This window comes from Atractosteus spatula, chromosome 7, assembly GCF_055471065.1.
Source record: "Atractosteus spatula isolate fAtrSpa1 chromosome 7, fAtrSpa1.hap1, whole genome shotgun sequence".
NCBI classification, from domain to species: Eukaryota; Metazoa; Chordata; class Actinopteri; order Semionotiformes; family Lepisosteidae; genus Atractosteus; species Atractosteus spatula.
Genome location: NC_142712.1, coordinates 39,685,143 through 39,705,651, shown reverse-complemented (window position 1 = coordinate 39,705,651; position 20,509 = coordinate 39,685,143). Strand labels below are relative to the sequence as shown.

The window sequence follows — 20,509 nt, the reverse complement described above, 5'->3', positions numbered from 1 at the left end:
AGAGAATAATGCCACCGTGAAAAGTAGGAAACAAGTACAGCGATTTGGCTGTGGAGCAATCCGGTAAATCACAAATCTAAAAATGGCTAAACAGTTTAAACGTTGTATTTTTCCATACTTTCCAGCGTATAATTAACGTCCTCTTGTTCCTAGACAGCATTTCGTTTGGATTTCACGTCTGTATGCCGTGTGGACGTCATTTAAAGTGGTCCAGGGCAGGTGAAACGTTCTTCCAGTCAAGTTAAACTGAAAAGCAAAGAAACTAGTTTTATTCAGGATTACATAATTCGCTTCCCCAATAATATGCTTCAGTACGTTAAATGGAAATGTTTTAATGCGATTAAATCAGTGAACGCTATGCATTTTAATAAGTTTGTTTATAATTTTTTGTTGATACAATTCTTTTAGAGAATGTTGACGGTTCCACAACTAAATTTACTATTAACTACATTTACTACTGCTTCTACTATTAACTACATAAACAATAAACTGTTTACCAGACTCGATATTTAAATATAGATCTTTAAAATTGTACGATCGGATTTAGTAAATGTCTGCCTTTCTTACTTTAATTCTTCCAAAACTCTCGGAGTAAAATTCGGGTGTCCTTGCAGACCTTCGAAGTGTCAACAAATTTACTCCACACAGCAATCTCACCCAACATCACCTACCTTCTTAAAATGTCAGATTTATCGACTGGTAGCCAGTGTATTCATCGATCAATTATAACTGTCTATTCGTAAACAGCACATTTAACAAAGGTTGCAGTTAAAGTACCGCCAGTACACTAAAACACATTGTGTCAAACGTTTGAAATTGTTTATCTTGGATTTGGTTTATATTTGATATAGAGAGATTCAAAACGTAACGCGTATATCATTTGAAGCCGTAAGCAAAATGTGATTTTTTTTTAAAAAAGAAGCATATTTTAAAGGATTAATCCACCTTGCTTTATTAGGAGCGCCGTTATTGGAATCAAGAGCTGAACCAAGCCGTCCACCAAGTTGGTGCGGGGTTATAGAATCCGGTTCAATGTAGCTTTGGATATGCCCAGATACTTCTCTTCTGCCCAGAGCACGCTCAAAATTTGAACAATGCATTAAGGATCAAAAACTTTAGCTTTGATGTTTTTTTTTTCTATTACGCAATACCATAATAAGATGTCGAATAAAGGGCTAAATATTAGACTTCTGAAATGATTCATTTCAGTCTTCTTCATATCCTGTTAGTAAGGTTAACATCTAAAATCAAAATAACACTCTTCTACAAAAGCAACGCTAAATATTACTCATTTGCTTATAAAGTCTTAAAACGCTTTTCGGTCAATTGTAAATGTAGCGCGTCCTAAGTAACAGAAGTATGAACTGCGGATTTGATGGTTGCTCCGCGGCATATGCGCCGTTACTGGGGGGAAAATTACAAATTGAAAAGGGAGCAGACTGTAACTGTCTGGCACAGGTGGCATCATGTCTGAGGGATGAGGACAGCAGTAATCTTTAGGAAGTGCAGTAGCGTAAGCCTGCTACGGCCAAAAGACGCCTCATCTCTGCTAGGCTCCGGCGTTATTGTACTACACCCAGGAAATTTAAGAAAGGACGCTTACAAATCCGTTGCGGATATACGGTTTATCTAGTTCGTTAGTTTACAGAATCGTGCCAGAATTCGTTTTTATTATACGTTATTGGATTTAAGAGACTTTCTATTCTATTCTGAAATGGCTTTACATTTTCACGCATTAATCAGTCTCTAACCACAATTAATTTCTAAAAATCGTCGACATGGTTTTTCTGAATTTCATGGCATTCTTCACTTTTGTCGCACTCTATTGTACATGAAAGGAAAAACAAGCGGAACAGACGGATCCTGTGACGCCAGTATTAGATTAACGTCCCTTTATTATGTAGGTTGTTAATGATGAATAAAAAAAAACACACGCAGTACTTATTAATTGCATAAACATCTTAAGCTATTTTGTTTCGGCTTTGGACCCTTTTACCAGCTTCTCTCCGTTCTTCGGCGCTGCTTCTCGAACAGACCTAATCAAGGTTCAGCCACACTGGCTTTCTGCGACTAGGATTGAACACCCCTGCTGTACACGAATGACCTTACACCTCCCCTAGGTAGAGCTGTCATGTGGTCTATGAAATTTTAATTTCCCAGGAAGAAATGCATTATTATCTGAGACTTTAGAAATGTGTGCTCAGTCTCCTAAAAAGCATTTTGTAATAACCTATGCAGATGAAACCCATATCCTGGGTTTGCAGTATTCAAAATGTAATATTAAACATTACACATTTTTACAGCAAGATAGTTTATTTAATACAGTATATAAAAAGTTGAATGTCATGATTAATTTGCTTCTTTATAGTTTAGAATTTTCAGATTCATGTGACTTAAAAATGGAGAACAGCCATTTCCATGAACAGTCAACCAATGGTCCCCTCCCCCACATTCAAAACTACAACATGACTTACATAAAATGAAAAATACTGAAGCCCCCATTTCTTTCTCTGATAAGCAACATAGAGCCACCTGTTGTGTAAACATCAGTTTTGACTAGCAGCATGCTAACCCACCACACCACAATACAATGATCATTCACTCCAGATGGTGCAAGACTTCTGGAGTTAAGTATTCATGAGCTACTGAATGTAGAAGTCATTTTTTGAAAAGATCCATCAGAAAACTGTCAAAGGGGACAAAAAAAAGTGTTCTTCAGATGTTAAATAAAATAGGTTAACATTCTAAACTCCAGAATTTCAGATGCTACACATAACCCTTTTGTTCACAACCTTATCTACTCTTTTCTTTCAGAAGAACTGGTTGAAGAAGAACAAGTTTAAGGGTTTTGTCCATATTCAGTTTTTGGAAAGAAACTCCATGTGCAGCCTGCTGCCAGGGCCTCCAAGCCAAGTACTGTTTTACTTGATCTCCCATCAGCACTCTTAGTCATTTCTAGCTAAACCTAAATTAAAGCCAACCACAAGCTAAAGCTTCTTTTTATCCATTTCCAAAGGCTGATGAATGACACCAATTCCACATTAAGAAGCAAAAGATAATTTAGTCAGTGAATGGATTTTTTTAACTTGTACCAATGAAGCCTATTCATTCTGGTCTCATTTAAAGGCGTGAGGTCTCTTCTCCACATTAGAAATACTTCCCTAAAATTCTAGTAGCGTTCTTTAATAACATCAAGGCTTCCAAATTCATATGCCCCTTTTGTATTATGGTTAAGTACAGATTGCAATGTCACAATCACTGTATGCACAATAAATAAGCAGTGTTCAGTGGCCGCTGCGTGCAGCAGACCATTGTTAGCGTAATGGGAGAAAGAATTAGAAAACTCAGGTAAGAAGCACGTTACAGGCATTAACACCTGGTCAACAGGAGGTATGACTATATACACTAATGTACTCCCTTTTGTACTTCTGAACCCCAGAGAGATTCAAAGAAGGAAGAGAGTAAGGTGTCCGCTCCATACTGTAGTGTTCAACAGCCCTCTGCTGGAGGGAGAGGAATGAGTGGGGAGATTGGTGGGGAGGCAGCGTCTCACTGCAGGAGCTCTTCCCAGGAGATTGGTTTGGAGAAGACCTCGCGTTCCAGCCAGAGGTCGTAGTTCATCTGGAAGTCCTCCGGCAGCTCCACCCGCTGTCCCAGGACGCTCTGCAGGCAGTTGTCCACGGGCAGGAAGTCGGGATTACCCTGGCCCTTGTCGTAGCGGCGACTGTTGAAGCGCTCGATGTTGGCTCGCAGCGCACATTCCTCCGCCTGGAAATCCCAGGGCCGGGCATCCAGGTCTGCTGCCGAAAACACAGGTTTGGTTTCCATGAAATTAAAGACACTAACGCCGCTTTTACCTTATACCTAACCTTCTTTCATACAAATAAACCTATGGTTATGATGGAATCACAAGGCTAGTAATGGAGTTTTTCCTTTTAGCCCAAGGACTCGTGCTCTTCTACTTCAAGGTGGAGGAAGGATGAGTGCAATGCAAATTGTTGAAGGAAAGATTTTTAAATGGCAATTGAGATATAACATTAAAAGTGAAATACTGTATTAAATTGGCTTCATTTATTGCCTTTGTACTGTTAAGGAGATGAAAATGAGTGACATAATAAAGTGTTGTTTTTAATACACCATTCATGATGGAGTTAGCATTATGAGCTCTTGGTTAATTCTACATTAGATCTTAATTACTTTTGGTCTGTGCCATTTGTTCAAGGTATAATCATTTCTTGTTGGAGAGAAATCTCCATATTGTACAACAATATACCCTTCGAGAAGTGGTATTACCAATCTATGCCTTCGATAAGGATTACAGTATTTTTCAGCAACCCTTACTTAAATACACAGCCATATAGAATAGATGCAAGAAAACCATATTCAGAAACTCTCCAATCTCGTTTTAAGTGCCGCAAGAGGACTCACCGTTGCCATATGCCCAGTCGTCATTGAGGCGATGGCGCACTTTCTGGTAGATGGCAGACATGGTCTTCATGTTGCTTTTCCTCCACTGGCGTCCCAGATACTTGGTTTGCACCTTGAGGAGCTTCAGCACGTACAGCTGCATCATGGCCTGCTTCACCTTCAGTGCCCTCTTCAGGATTGGGGCTGACTTGAACACCACAAGCATCTGGGATGGGCCGTGAGGGAGTACACAAAGCAATAAAGCAAAAGCTCGAAACCTTCACCTCTGCTGCTCAAATGCAGCCCCTTCCAGGGGACATCGGAAAGATCCATTCTTCACAAACTTCCCCAGATTTTTAATTCAGAATAAACATGTACCAACCACATTTATTTAAATGTGGCTTTACAGCTCCACAGTGCACAGGGAGGAAGGAGGACCAGCAGTCACATTTCCATCTTGCCCATCTGCCAAAGGCTTTCATGTTTTGACCCTACAGAAGAGGTCATGCCAGATGGAACACAGCTATGCTTCTTGCTTTTAAACTCCCAGCCAATCACAGGAACCACTTTTGAAGTGAATGGGCCCTGGCCAAATATCGCCCATCCCATGCCACCTATTGTGCAATGTTGCTCCCAGAATCCAAGTTACAAACTTCTGGTCCTGTGACCCAGGGGAGACCCCACTATTGGGTGTTTGAAACCCTGAACTTTACATTCCACTTCTGTAACCTCTGCCAGCCAAACAAAAAGCTATACATATAGTGGGACAGAACAACAATTTACACTGGCAGAAATGTCTGTGTTGGAACACTTCCTGTTCCCCCCCAAAGGTAAAGGCATAAGTATGGACCTCACCATAGTCCGTGAGTGCTTCCACTTGGTCAGCTTGTTCAGGATGCGTAGCAGGTTGATGCAGGAGAAGAGATTCCTCCAGCAGAACTGGTTGTTGTCACCTGCTTCCTGTCGGATGCAGAACAAGAATCTGTCAGCCACTCAATGAACAGATGTTTTTCTCTGTTTAATTAAACTGCACCAATCTGCATTTAAGGAATTGTAAATGGAAAAATATTACATAACATTATGCTTCCCATGCATAATGTATACAGCTGTTTCTAGTAATGGAATTGTTATTGGTACATACACTTTCCTTGTGTTTTAACGTAATCAAAAATATATGAAAACGGTATGACAGAATGTTGAGCTTTCTCATTTTGAGACCCAGGGCTGTGGTCAATATTAAACCAATCTATTTCTGTGTTAGAGGGGTCCAAGTGAAAGCATGTCTGGAGCTACTGCAAACTGCACTTAGCAATGTTAAATGTATAGATTTTTCTCTGAGTTCAGTGTTAATAGAACCAGATTAACTGGCATTTACAGAACTTCACTGCAGTTTACCTTGCGTGCACTGAAGAGAATTTATAATGCTAATCAAAACAGAAATTGGAGAACATTTACATCACAGTTAAACATGTACAAGCCCAGGGTCTTGCAAAGTTTATCAAGCAAATGTATCATAAAAAATGTGGATAAATTAGATTTTATACACATACACACACAAATGCATTTTGTGTGTATGTTCCTGCCATGCAGACAAGTCATCATGGGCACTGAATCAACATAGCACCCCATTTTGTGTATTGCCACTGCTGATGAGAATGCAATGGAAATGAATTTATCCAAACTGCTATGTTTTCACAGTGTTCTTGTCTGAATGGGCCTGCTCAATTTTACAAGCTCTGTTTGTAATGGGCTCTGTTCAACTAAGAATGAAGAGATGCAATGAAATGTTGTCCCTTTTCCAGGTAGGATTTCTTACCAAGCTTTCCGCAGTGAGTTCAGGGAGGTCATGTACCACACAGTGAGGAAAATCTAACACAGAAATACTGAGGAAGGAAAAAAAAGTTGTTCAATACAATCTTAAATGACTGAGAAAAAACAAGCACAAACATGTAAAAAACTACATTGCTTTCTCATAGCTAGGACACTTTATGCTACCATGTACCATGGACAGACTTTTTTTAAATGGTCAACATATGCTTAAAGCCAACAACATGAACTGAACTATACTTAATACTATATTGTGTTGGACACATGTGTTGGTAACCTCTATTTGGAAAAAATTAATGCAGGCTTTTTTCAGGCAAATGAATCAGAACACATTCTTAAATTGGTAGAGTTCAAATTCAGCATGTCCACTATCTTATCCTCCCTCCGCTGTCATACATCCTGTATTGATGTGCTAGAGTCTATAAGACTTACAAATAGCTGTAATGACAGAGAGACTACAGTTCCTCTGAAACGTGGACTACACTAAAAGCTCTGGAAGGCAGCTTACCTGTTCTTTGCTGTGATGTAGGACATGATGTTCTGGTTGAAAAATTTTAGGATCAGAGGGATGCAGTTTGCAAAGACAAGGTGCTGAGCCATGTACTCAAACTAACAAAGGGAAGCAAAAGAACAAAGATTTAGAGTTACAGCTGATTGTTTTGTGTTACAATAAGAGTTTTCAACCTATTTCTTGGTTTTGTTATTGAGTCGGCCATACCTGGTACACGTGGTTGAGTTTGAAGTGCTTGAGAAGCAGCAGCAGGATGGCAGAGATGGCTTTTACAATGATCTCTTTGTGCCGGTTTACATCCACTCCCAACTTCATACTCTGCAGCACCGTTGTGCTGAGAAGAATCACAGCAGGAACAAATGCAATGTCATTGTGGGATTCTACAGACCTCCTGAGTGATGTCGACCGAGCAATCAATAATATACAGGTTGTAGAGCAAGACTGAGAATTCCTTCAGATCCCTAAAACAGATTACTGCCAAAGAAATGGTCTTTTAACCTGGAATCAGGCTTTCCTTTGCATCATTCCTACTTCTTTCCATTTTGAATTGATCATGAGCAGCAGTCAATTAGAAGAAGTCATTAATATTAAAAAAAAGTAATACACATGTTGACTACTGTGTTCCTCAAAGCCATGGAACACTGCACAGAAAAAAAGACTAAAGGAAAAGTGACCACAGATTGTAAGACTTTGATTTTTTTTTTTAAGTTGAACTCAAACTAGAGTCCTGCTTGTGCATTTGCTAGAAGTTTGCAAAAAAAACAATTTTTGTATCAATGGAGAACAATGAATTACACAAGCAGAAAATTCACAGCCAGGTTTTACAACACTCACGGCATCTCCTCGGGTAAGACATCTGCCAGAATGTTGATGGAATCAGTCTTGGCCTTTGAAGTAGGGGCAGCAGCAAGAAGGATCTTTAACAAAGCAATCTAAAGACAAAAGTAGGAGGGAGAGTGAATTGTCCCATCTGAGGATTATACAGGACAGAGGTTTTAATCACAGAGAAACATGCATGATAAACTTTGTACCATTTTGTGCTCAACCAGATTTTCCCCATATACCCCACTTTATCTCAATCCACTCTGCTATTACCCTGACACCATGACGTTTCTGGAAATATAATCTAATGATTTCCTCACTACCAAACTAATCTTCCATTTTATTGTATTAATCTAACCTATGTCAACTGAGCATTTCTACTGTGTTGAGATTGCTGGTGTGGGGCACCTGAACTTCAGTCGTCTCCTCTATTCTACAGGTTTCTCATTTTTTTAGTTTTGCATTGATAAGTAAAAGAAAACATGTTTTTCCACATCTGAAACCAAAAAGTATTAAAAGTTAATTTCTTTAGGGAACAACTTTGAAGTTTAACAACTTTGAATAAAATACATCTATAAAATGGCCATACTGTAGACTAATTCTAAAATACTGAAGGCTGATGATTCTGATTGTTCTAAAACATTAATAATGGGTGAGAACAGTCAATCTTGTGCACTCTCCAGGAGCGCCAGTAACAGAGCTACCAGACGTACCATGTACTGCGGAAGGCTTGGGAGAATGCCCTGATATAGGAGCTCCGTCGGGCTCATGTCAACCTCCTCTTCCCCCTTGTCAACACAAACATGTGCAGGTGGTCAGTGGCAGTGACACTCAGTTGCAAGAACATGCGTGTGGAGCTCCATGGCCTCCAATACTCATCCATTTTGCATTTGCATATAGTGCCCCATATAGAGAAAGACATGTATGAACATGCTTAAGACACATCTGTACCCTCCACAAACAAAGGCCAGGCTGCTTCTATACATAGGATGTACTGTTGGGCAGGGTATAAAAAAACAATACTTTTAAACCAAGTGGTTCATGCTTTCCTTCATCAGTAAAGGTTCCAGAGACACTTCCACAAAACAAAATCAGTCCACTTACCCCAGAAAGTGGAGTCTTCTGAAACTCTTCTTCTTTTCTTATCTGAATTTCAGCTACAGATATATATTTATGCTGTAAAAGTTGCATAAATAAATTACTAACACACTGAAGTCTGCAAATCCACAAGACAAAAGTGAGAAATAAATCTTTTCATAACAAGTTACAATTGATGTAGTATATTTCTTGCCTTATGGGGAATTGCAGTCCCAATTTCTCAGACTGATTATTAAATCCCAGTAACAAAATAAATTAATTGATGGTAGCGAAAAAACGTACAAATTTCAAATTTAGCTTAAAAACATGAACTTTGTGAAAGTGTGAAAGTACTGTAATTCACGATGTTGTTGCAAACCTCTGGTCTCGCCACAGGCAAGAGCAAGAGTTCCCATGAATTGTATGTTTTGTGTTGTAATGGGAGGTTTCACAAGTTACTGTGTACATTTTACTGTGGTTCGAAATGCATTCATCAATGCCAATTCTTTCTAATCCCAGAATATAAAAGGGGTGTTGCAGTTCCCCTTTAAAAGAAAAGCATTTGCATTTTAAGTAGTTTTAGCAACGTGTAATACAGTACCTGTTTCAGAGTTTTGATACTTTCATGGATAGGCCTGGGCAGCCCAACCACTGTATCTGTGTCACTGCAATGGAAAGAAAAGCACTGTGATGAGGAACAACAGAAACACGTTTCTTTCAACTCTGTCTTATTTGGGGATCTTTCAACATAAGTTAATACACTGAGTGACAAATGCAAGATTTTCTCCATTTTCCAAAGCGTGTGTTACAATGTGGTACCAATCACTTACACTAAAAATAAATCATTTTTAATTAAAGTCACTTAGAAATGTCTAATGACTATGAAGTGTATTCCTTACCTCCTTATTTACAAATGCTTCACATCACACTGTTGATTCATAAACCCAACAATGGTAATAAATAGCTTTTCATAATAAATCTTAAAACTGTAAAAATAAAGCATTATATTATGCTGTAGCCAAACATCATCACTTCCTAATTTAGTATCAATTAAATTTGTGCAAAGAATACAGGCATATATAAAAATATACAAGGTGCTGACAATAGCGATGTAATAAACAATATTCTAATCACCCTGTACGTACACAAACATTTGTGAATCACCATTTTTTTACACTACACAATCCCCCCAACTGTGAATCAAATCAGTTCACTAATACAACACTTGCACCAGCACAGGAGATTTGAGGAATGTGTGTGCATTTTCCTGTACTCTACTTTATGCACTATTCATAATCGTGCTCCATTTTGCATGCTGGCAATCCTATACTGCCTTACAGGAGAATTAGTGTTAATGCAGCTCTCAATGCTAGATCATAGGAAGCTAGCAAGCCACAAGGGGGCGCTGCTGCACAGCCACTCAAGGATACTGCAACTGCACTACAGGTGCCGATACAGGTCACAACAGGCTGATAGACAAAGCCTGGGTTCCCACCAACAACGTGTTGGCTAAAGAGCTCAATTTAAACGATCAACGAGCACCTTCACTGCTTTAGTCAAAGTATTAAGATGATATATGGAAAAAGAACGGAATTGTAGTCCAAAGAAGAAATTACTCAAGATGCCCAACAAGCAGGATCATTGCCAAAAATGTCAACAAGAACATCTGGATAACATAAAGTAGCTCACGTCTGAAATACTGAGGTTTGGGGATCTTCATGGATTGTACAACTTAAATGATTCTGACATGTATTATAAAGACATGCCCTTACCCAAAGCATATAGACATTAGGGTTCACTGGCTACATTAAAGAAAAACTTTGTTGTTGTTTTTTTTTGGGGGGGGTTGTATATCAAAGGGCTTTAAAAATGGAAAAAATAACTCAGTAAAGCAACTATTACTTACTTTCCTAGGGTGTAACCAATAAATTTACTTCGGCTAGACTCAAGAAAATTTTCAATGTCCTTCTCCCTGTAACAGAAGGAAAAAAACTGCTGTGAGAAAAAAAAATGCTAAGTTAGATGAATCTAGAGACCTAGAGACTCAGGGCTTCAATAAAGATGTTTCAGAATTCAAAATAAGAATAAACCCACAGAATCCACAGATGAAGAGTAAACATATGTCAGGCTAACTGCTTATTGTGCTATAGCCCTAACACCACAAAACATCTGCTCAAAAGACAAGATGAGAACCTGAAAACATAACCACACCAAACAGCATTGCGATCAAGCAAGACAAACATAAGGACGAGTTTCCAAACCACAATGGGGAAAAAAGACTCAGCACTACGTCTCGGTAGCAACAGCACTGGTAAATCCGAAACAAATATTTTCATTTTTAACAATAGTAACAACAGAAAAAAGAGCAATCAAAAACAAAAAGGAGAAAAAAAAATAAACAATAAGCCACTGACAAGAGTGTGTTGAAAAAGAAAGAAAACTACAAAATTCCAGTCTAGTCCAAGTGCATAATAACCCTTTATTCTACAACCAGACAAGATCTGGGCTTCAGAATAAAAGTTCTAAGCCCAGTGTAAAGGTCTGACTACATCCTGTTCCAGCAGCTCTGCTGCAGCAGGAAAGCTATATGTCACTAAACCTTGCAGTGAAAAATCCTAAAAGCTATACGTACCTCACTTTGGGGGCCCAAGGCAGGCCCTTGGGGAATGATACTCTTTCAGAGGGCGGATGTGGGATAGGGGGTGGCATGACTTCGTCTCGCTCCAGGGGAAAGGTCTCAGGCTCCAGGCTGTTGTCATTGTCGTCATTATCGTCCTCGTCCTCTCGGGGGTCATCTGATTTGTACGGGTCCTTTTCGTTGAAGGCGTCCAGGTTGTCCTGTTTGATGAGTGCCTGTGGGCAGGGACACAGGAGGGAGACAGAGTGGATGAACAGTTTGTGAAACAAAAGCACGTGGATTTTGCAGTTGTCCTCTTGAGTCTTAAGCCTAGCATACACATGGGAGCGTGCTCCAGGCACAGTGTTTCCTTGTGTATGCTGGCTGTTTCCAGAAATAAGGAAACACATTTCCTCGAGTAGGCCTGGCTTCTACATTTTCAAGAAACATTTTGCCTCTGGGCAATCAGAAGAGACTTTGTGAGCACGAGTTCCTCAGTAACATGACTTGAGAGATGGCCAACTTCTAACAGAACATTTTATTGATCCATACCCTGCTAGACCATGTCTGTTTAACATGAAAACTCCCAAGCAATAACAATATACTGCAATGTACTGCAATCAGTGCAGTGCCACTCGCTGCAGCAAGGCTTTCATCCATTCTGAAGCATGTGGCAAGAATGATCATGGGCTGTTTGGAGTTTGTCAGTGTTGTTTTCCTGATAATGATTTGTGACATGTTTTGAAGAAACACGTTTCCTCGTATATACTCGCCATAGGATTTTATTTGCTCAGAGAGTTTCCACTGGTCATCTGGGAACATCATCTAACAAACCCCTTTTCCTGTCATGTGACCATTCCAGCATGGTACACACGTTTCAATTGTTATTTTCCCACAGACGGTTCCAAGACACTGATGCCAATTAAATTCCTGCTTTTTCACAGTATGGGCAAAACCTGGAAAATGTTACATTTACAATTTATGAGTAGCAACAGATTGGTGTAACTTTCCACACCACCCTGCAATTTGTATAGTTTTGTAGAGTAACAAAGCAGGAGAGGGAGGAGCCACAGGGAACACCGGTAAGACTCGACGCCCCTTCTGAGGGGAGGAGGCACTGGTGTGAGGTTAGCGAAAACTGGAAAAAAAACAACAAAAATGGAAAAACAAATGAAAAATGTGCTGCTTTGCACAGCGGCTTCCAGGCTGGACTCCCTTCTTAACCGGGTCCATCCTGGGAAAATAGAACCACTAGGGACAGCGGAATCCAGACTGGACTTACCCTATCTGACAGGGTCCAGTCTGGAAGAAAAGGAGTGTGTGGCCACAACAACAAAAAAAAAACTCAACCTGTCCCAGTGGATATACATGGCAGGACAGGGGAGGAAAAGTTTAACCTCCCCCAGTAGAGATACACGGCAGGACAGGAGAAAAAGAAAAGGAAACGAAGGAAAAACGCAATCTCAAACGCTCTCGTCACAATCCCCTCCAGGACTGTCGCTGGAAGGTTTTCCCCTTGCGGGGGTTTGCTCGTCCCTTTGGAGAGGTGCTCAGTGTGTCTTAAGGGACCTCCACAGCTGCGGCTCGTCCTTAATTGGCCAGGACAGCTGTGGTTGCTAAGGCAACACATTGCCCCTAATCCAGGGCTCCACCTCCACACTGCACACATCCCCATGTAATGCCACAGTAGTCATATAACAGTTTATACAGGCAACCATATAGTAAATCCATATTTTGATTTGGCAGCACTTACAAAGAATATATAAAAATAAAATAGAAACAGAAAGAGGAAGAAAAGCAAGGTTTGTATTTATAAATTAGGAGATTTCAATGTTGACATCGTTGAATCTAGAGCATACTGGTTTTAAAACTTTTTTTAAAATGTTGTATTTAACAATCATAATATTTTGAAGTAGAAAAGTTAAGCACGATCACATTTCTGAGAAAATGCTAGAGGGTACCTTAAAAAGTCTAGTTCTGTCCCATCCACAGGGCTCTGATGCAGCACAGAAAGGTAACTAGACCTTGAACCGCACTCGATCATCATACTAGCTTAGATTTCAGTTTTTGTTTCAACAGCTGAAGATGCCAAATTCCAACGAGTTACAAGTCTGATCCTCCTGAGGCCACTTAAGAACAAGGCCTGACAGAAAAGCCTTACCTTGTGTTCCCGGCGAGCTCGTTTCTGCTGCTGCTCGATGAGGTCAGAGGCGGAGGCAGGGGGCGAGGCAGCCCTCATGTTGCGGATGACCCGGATACTGTCCTCGGGCAAGGGGGGCAGTCCCAGTTCTTCCCGTCTCCTGATCTTTACGTTTTGGAGCTGCTCAAAACCTCCCAGTGTGAACTGTCAAAGCACACAGAGTACTGAAGACCACTCTCAGGCATTATTGAAAGCTCCAAATCTGGCTCAGATGCCCTCGTCCTGATTCTGGATGGATGTGAGCTCCATGGATTGGAAATCTTTTATTATTTTATCTACAGTTTAATCCTCAGTAAGTATATTGTATATTCTAGAAGGAATTCCTCTTTAATACTACTGTTAACAGTTCTTTAAATTCTTGCTTCAAACAGTTGATCTTTAAAAGCAAACTGATTACTGGAAATTCTTATATTGGCTAGCACACAGAATATTCCCATTTTGCTGGACAAATTTTACATTGAAAGGGGAGTAAGGTTTTCATAGCAGATGGCATGCTTTTTGCCTTTCCTCCAGCTTGACCAAGGTTGTCGGCATGCTTTGCAGAATGCAGAAAACACACTTTTAATGTAAGTCAGTGCAAAGCAAAAATTACCAGAATGCTCTTCCAGAGCAGCAGAAGGACCTTCTTCATGGGGAAGTGGGGAGCATGCCCACTGCAGAACTTGGTCACCATCCCAAACAGCATGACGGAGATGGGCTCGTTGTTGTAGAGAGGGGAGCCTTAAAGCAACAGAACAAGTTTACATCCTCTATCTGCTATCAGTACTCTTAGAGGACCATGGTGAAGAATTATATTACAATTCACTTTTCTACATCCATGCTGTCACTTCCTAGATTAGAATTTAAACTATTTCATAAAATGGCAAAAAATAACACATAATTAAACACTAATAATCTGTGAATACCGCTGCCTTTTTATAAGTAGTCTAAGAAATCATTTTTTTTCTTTTAAAAATACACCAATAAAGAACACTTCCGGTATACAATATATAAAAAAAACTGTTTTAAATGGGAAAACATCCAACAAACACTTCTAACTTAATAAATTGTGCTGGAGATCCTGAGTGGCTCCACCTCAAGTCCTCACTCAGATCAGCAGCCCAGGTGACATCACTCAAAAGTGCCACTGAAGTTGGAATGGTAGAGGCTCTCTCTGCTTTCCAGCAAATGAACAGGATAGCTATGGGATGTGTTTAATTGGGGATGTGCAGTTCCTCCAATTGCCTCTAAATGTCCTGTCAGGTGCTGTGGAGCTAGCGGTCTGTAAAATGTTTGATAGATGGGCGTGTCAGGGGAGCATGACCAAAGGTTTTTTTCATTTCCTCACAGGCACAGGATCTTAAAACAATTGGCCATTTCAAATTAGATTGGTATATAAGAAAAAGAAACAACACTTTTCTGGATGAGTCGGATGTTGCCCATTAACTTCACTCATTTCCAAAGGCTACTGAACTCCTCATCAATCCAGCTGTGGCCCTGCACTCTCGAGACCTACCCAGCTCCGTCTTGAAGGTCTCACGGGCAGCCCTCCACTCTGGTTTGTCAGCCTCGTCCTCCTGCTGGATAGTCTCCACCATCAAGTACATGATGTTGAGCAGCACCCTGCCGCAGCATAAAGGCCATGTCAATCACATCACACTCAGAGCACACTTGGCAGCTGCCACACAAGTTGTGCAAGAGAACAGAGAAATTGAATTGTGTTTCAACATGAAGCTGTGAGGCATGCTGTAGTTCTATACAAAAGGAAACGGTGTGTTATGGAGTGAGGCATGCTACTTCTTCTGAATACTGAAAACTGCTTCAGTCATTAGTTTTGCTACTATTGCAAATTTTAAGATTTCATATGAAATTACAAGCAAGTAGTGAGCATCACACTGAACCTTCCGTTATGTTTCCCTGGTCTGAAGGCCTTGCTGGGTTCCTTACCTGAGGTCAGTGCTATCAGCCAGAGAGATCGCTGGTTTCCGTACTGCACTGCTGCAGGCTGCACTGTTACTACAGACAGGACAGAGGAATGTTGTCGTAACACAGGAAGACAAACCAAGTCCCACAACAGAGCCATTTCAGGTTGGATCGGATGCTGGCATTTGGTATTAATGATGTGAAAAGCCTGTCCACATAATACTATTTTAAACCCACACATTTATCCATGCATTTTAACACTTAAGATCCCATCTTTGTTTTTGAAGACATTAAAAAATGAACAGGTAAAAAAGGATAATCCCACATTTTTTAAAATAAGACATCTTATTTTAGATGTAGGGTCTAAAGTGCCTAGCATTTATTCAAATGATGAAATGAGAACTAAAAACAGTTCTGAATATAGTGCACATCAGATATTCCCCAGTGCTGAGTGGTAGTGGAGGTCTGCATACCGAGGAGATCACTGACATCTATGGGGAAGCTCAACTTAAGCAGGCTCACAACTATCTTGGGTTACAAAGCCAAGTGGCACAGTTTCCATTACAGCAAATGTTAGCAAAGCTTTTTAGTATGAAGCAATAAACCTCAAATTCATTAAAACAAATGGACTCCACAAGCTATTAAGTTCAAGATGTGAAACCAGCTCAGAGTGAAATGCGATACCTTGACATACAGCTAATGATGCTAATGGGACTCCTGGCTCAGCGCTGCAGTGCAATAACTCTCTCAGAAGGGTTACAGAGCCAGACAGCAATCCAATACTACCCCCCCCCCACCCTCTTTCCCCCTCTTACTCAATCTCCATGTTGAGCAGCTCCACCAGGGCAGAGAATGTGCCCACCTCCAGAAGCAGGAAGATATTGTATCTCATCCAGTGCTGCACCTCGGCCTCTGAGCAACACTCCCCAAATGTGCCTGGAAAACAAGATATCACATCCTGGCGCCAAGATACGGCAATACTACAGTACCATACTACAATAACATACTACAGTACCGCTCAAAGTGCATGACACTTTGACCCACTTCAGATTTAATGACATTTAACTGTAAATTCATCATCTTTGAAAATGTACTCAGAGTGATCTAACTAGTTTGAATACCCAGCATCTGGTGCTGGCTTGTATATACACAAAGGCTTGAAACTCATAAAATCTGAAATGGTTCTAGCACCCACAGAGTCACTTCCTCAGAGACGCCGCCATCCAACCTCTGTGCATTACACACCTAACACCCTCTCCATTTAAGAAGCAATTGAAGATTTCTAGACTTAATACCTTTCCTTTTGTAATGTTATGAAGGTGGCGTCTAAAACTCACTGCCTAGACAAGGCACTGAAGCCAACACTCTGGAATTGTTCAAGAGGCAACTGGCTGAGATTTACACCAGTGATTAAATGAACAAGTTAGGTTAAAATTCCTTCTTTTTGCTTGTAACACAATATTTTGAACATACAATGTAAAGAAAATGCCCTGTAGCTTGTGCAATACAGACTCTTTCCCAACTGTTTCACACCATAGCAGTCACAGGACAGTCCTTAATGACAGTGCCACAAGCTGCTATTCCTGAGCTATTTGCCGACTTACCCTGAGCCATGTACAGAATAGCTCTGGCTACTTTGAGCCTCTTCTCCCTGGCCGTCACTTCCAGCCCATCCAGGAGCCGCATCGCATGGGCCCTGTGCTGAGTGGCGTCCAGTTCTGTCCATTTCTTATCGGTCACTGAGAAGGCAAAGCATAGAACTGATGACCAGCCTGAAGGACTTCAAGCTCAAAGCCATGTTTATCACTGCATCTGTGAACATTGATTGGATGGGAAATCTGAACCCGTGTTGGCTTCTGATACAATGTTTCGCTCCTATATTAAAATGCTATATTTAAAAACAGTGCTGTATCTATAAAAAATGAGTATTAGACAGTGATATTACAGAAATGATATATAATAAATACAAAATAATATTAGAAAAGGTGTATACAGAAATATAAATTGCATGAAAACAGTAATCAAGCAGAGTCTGTGATGCTGAACATTAACCACTCAACAGAAGTTCTCCTTGTTTTAAATCAAAAGTACCATGTGTCCTGAAATCTTCAGTAAAGCACTTCTTGTTGAGCAGAAACTCTGGTCCCTCTGTGTAACTATACAGCTCTAGAAAACAAACCAGTAAAAGACACCAATATTGTTTTTGAAAACAAGACAGGGCACAGTGCAATCTAGTGAAAACTGACTCGTGACAAACACAAGATCACTGTCCAGTATAACAATCATAAAGAAGGAATAGTCTTAGCTACAAAACAACAGAAGAAAAAAATAAAGTACTGCAATTTAAAACATGACTTCTCCAATTTTGTACAAAGGCGATAAAAATATTCTTTAGGAATATTTGTGTAATTAAGCTTGTATATTTTTAAGCACCCAGAAGACAATATATGAAATATCCAACCCACCTGAAAGCTCTGCAGCCCATCTGTCTGTATCAGCATATTCAAACTCTAGATCAGGAGATTCAGAAAAACCCTGGAAAACACGAACACAACTTTTGTCTGACTGTTCAGGATTGCTTTTGTAGCCAAGCAACAACATGTGTGTACAAGTCAGTGACCTCCATCCTTCCATTTTCTAACTACTTTATCCAATCACAGGTAATGTAGGACAGCTGTCCATCACAGAGCACCACAGTCACAGGCATAAACATGCACACACTCACACCAGGGCCAATTTTCTCAGAAGCCAGTTATTTTACTGTTTAGTCCATCCAGCCCATTGACTTCCGTTTCACTGTAGTCACAAAGCCAGTACAGGGAACAAACCTCCTCCAAGGCAAAATCCTCCTGAAACTCTTCATCTGGAAAGAGTCAATTTAAAGCCTCCTAATCCTAAACTAAACCTAACCCACATTCAGTTAGGAAGTTGGCAGAAACAATGGCACCTGGTGAAAACTCACACAAACACAGGGGGGCATGAAATCTCCAGACAGACAGGCACCCATAGCTGGAATTGAACCTTGCCACCCACATTACTTTAAGCATATAGACGTGTAGTTCTGATTTTAATATAACTAGTGAACAGACTGAGGCTGTGGTTTTGTTACCCAGAATTTTGGATATCAGTGATCAATCCAAGAAAATGGATGAGGGGTTTAGTGTATGGGAGAATGCTGGATACTAAAAACATACCCTCTCAAAAGACTAATTCAGAATAATCTGGCAATGCATCAAGTTTTTATTTCCTTCTGTAGAAGCCAACAGGATTATGTTTAAGGGGATACACACCTTGATAAGGAGGAGCACCAAAACAGGTACAAAGTTCAGGCTGATTACCAATTACAAACGTCAGTCAATTTTTTAAAGAGGTAACAACAAATTTTAAACATGTCCCAGTAAGAAATCTGAAATCAATAAGCCTGGAGCAAAAAATGAAAAGATAGTGGTCAACGCCTATAGAAATCCCACATGCCAAAGACAGACTGTGCATGCTCCAGATGGAAGATACCCTAGTGCTTCACTAACCTCCACGCCACTCTGCATTTACTTAAGATAATGATTTAACACCACTTTATTGTAGTAGTTGTACAGACCGTGTTTAACGAGTCCATTACTAGCTCCCGGACCTTTAAGATTGGTCCTATGCATTTCGTCATTTTAGACGAAAGTGTCATAATATTGACAGCATCTCTTTGGCCAAGGTGGGGATGTCTATTCAGATTAAAGGAATACTATATCCCCTCTGTCCTCATTTTACTGTGGTACGCGATCTGGCCTTGAAATCCCCCTCCAACCACCGCGACAGCACCGGGTTCCCATGACAACGCCAGTTCCCATCCTTCCTCACCGGCTAGAACGAAACACGGGATGTGTTTTTTTTTGCCACAATCCCCATGATATACACTGCGTTTCAGTCTGTGCTTTTTAAAATCAGAACGCTAATTAGTTTGGGGATACATTAACAGTATAAAATAATGCCTAGAATGGAAATATTTCAAGGGCGAATACCACCAAGTGGTACAGCAGGAGACGAACTTCTTTCCATTAGTAACTACGTGTTGCATTAATAACGTCGCTTCTCCGCTTTCTCTTCCCCGCGTTCCCCATTTACACAATAACGACGGAAGATCAGTTCAATATATAAAATGCACACGAAGCCATTGGGTCTTTTTTAAGGTTCGAGTATTTCTGCTGTATGTACTAAGCGCAACCAAGGCTGTATCCTGCGTATCTTCTTAAGCCAAGAACCTTAAGATAGCTTGTTTTCAAAAACAAATCGCATCGCACCAACTCCCCCTCCCTTACCTCCGAGTCCTTCCTCTGATTTCGGATGAACTCGCCCCTGCCTTTGTTGGGTAACATCGCTCGCTGTTTATTGTTGACAACCAACGCTCCGCCAACTCCGACGTCCATCTTTGCTTCCCTGCTACACCCATCCAGCCCCCCTCCACCGGCAGCCACATATCTCGCGAGAGTCTACTTGCTCACACAACAGGCAGAAGCCTGCAAGACAACGAAACATCACGAGACTTCGGCTGAGGAATGCGGATGAGCACGGAACCAGCTGCGTCCTGGTGTAGCGGGTTCTGCTGTTTTAAGGTGTTAATGGAGACGCTGTGAAGTACGGACTGGTCCCCTAAAAAAGAGGGGATATTCGTGCTGGCGGTCCTTCTTTTTAGGCAATCATTTGCAATAAGCACTCCTGACTTACACGTGCATGATAAAATTTTAACTTTAGTAACTCAATATTGTAATATTCAAAAATCACAAACAAGAACGTAAGAAAGCTCACATACCAGTGGGGCTATTTCTAGCCCGTTTGGCTGCTATGTAATTGATGCCGACTACCTGACGAAGGACCGAGGTTTTATTTCTCCTGTTCTCAGTCAAAAATATGCACTTCTCATTAGCTTGTGTCTCATGGCCCAGTTTTCACAGCTAACCAATTGGGTTGACTTTACCTTTGCCATACAGTATCCTGAATAAGGTCCCCTGCACGTTCAAAGCAGATCTGCCATACGATTGGTTTGTGGAAGTTCTGTTCCTTTCTCACTGCAATACACACTACAGGAATAAACATCTAATCCTACACCTGCCAGAAGCAGAACAGCTATCAATTCTACTAGGGCGGGGGGGGTGGGGAA

The 20,509-nt window shown here is 40.7% G+C and overlaps 1 protein-coding gene across 2 annotated transcripts; it reads right to left on the bottom strand.

Moving 5' to 3' along the window:
• Positions 1-1,877: 1,877 nt before the first annotated feature.
• strip1 (striatin interacting protein 1) lies at positions 1,878-19,859 on the bottom strand. 2 transcript variants are annotated; one of them, XM_088920646.1, is made up of 21 exons: positions 19,671-19,859; positions 17,829-17,898; positions 17,455-17,529; positions 16,968-17,102; positions 16,179-16,299; positions 15,388-15,456; positions 14,957-15,063; positions 14,054-14,181; positions 13,423-13,605; positions 11,277-11,497; positions 10,551-10,616; positions 9,246-9,309; positions 8,672-8,743; positions 8,281-8,355; positions 7,580-7,677; positions 6,953-7,079; positions 6,743-6,843; positions 6,224-6,290; positions 5,263-5,367; positions 4,429-4,633; positions 1,878-3,800 (listed from the first exon to the last, which is right to left on the bottom strand). In XM_088920646.1, exons 1-21 carry the CDS (start codon positions 19,776-19,778, stop codon positions 3,550-3,552), a joined length of 2,448 nt encoding a protein of 815 aa, XP_088776772.1. In that variant the 5' UTR covers positions 19,779-19,859; the 3' UTR covers positions 1,878-3,549. The 2 variants fall into 2 exon arrangements, with proteins under 2 accessions (XP_088776772.1, XP_088776773.1); XM_088920647.1 differs by having other exon boundaries at positions 1,878-3,797.
• Positions 19,860-20,509: the final 650 nt, after the last annotated feature.

What these genes read in the sequence shown, in the direction of transcription:
- strip1 (XM_088920646.1), bottom strand. Translation starts at nt 19,778, where the DNA reads ATGGACGTCGGAGTTGGCGGAGCGTTGGTTGTCAACAATAAACAGCGA. An exon ending in CCTTGGGCCCCCAAAGTGAG is followed by an intron (nt 10,617 to 11,276) that starts GTACGTATAGCT and finishes CTTCTGTTACAG; the next exon opens with GGAGAAGGACATTGAAAATT. An exon ending in CAAGCCTTCCGCAGTACATG is followed by an intron (nt 7,678 to 8,280) that starts GTACGTCTGGTA and finishes TTTTGTCTTTAG; the next exon opens with ATTGCTTTGTTAAAGATCCT.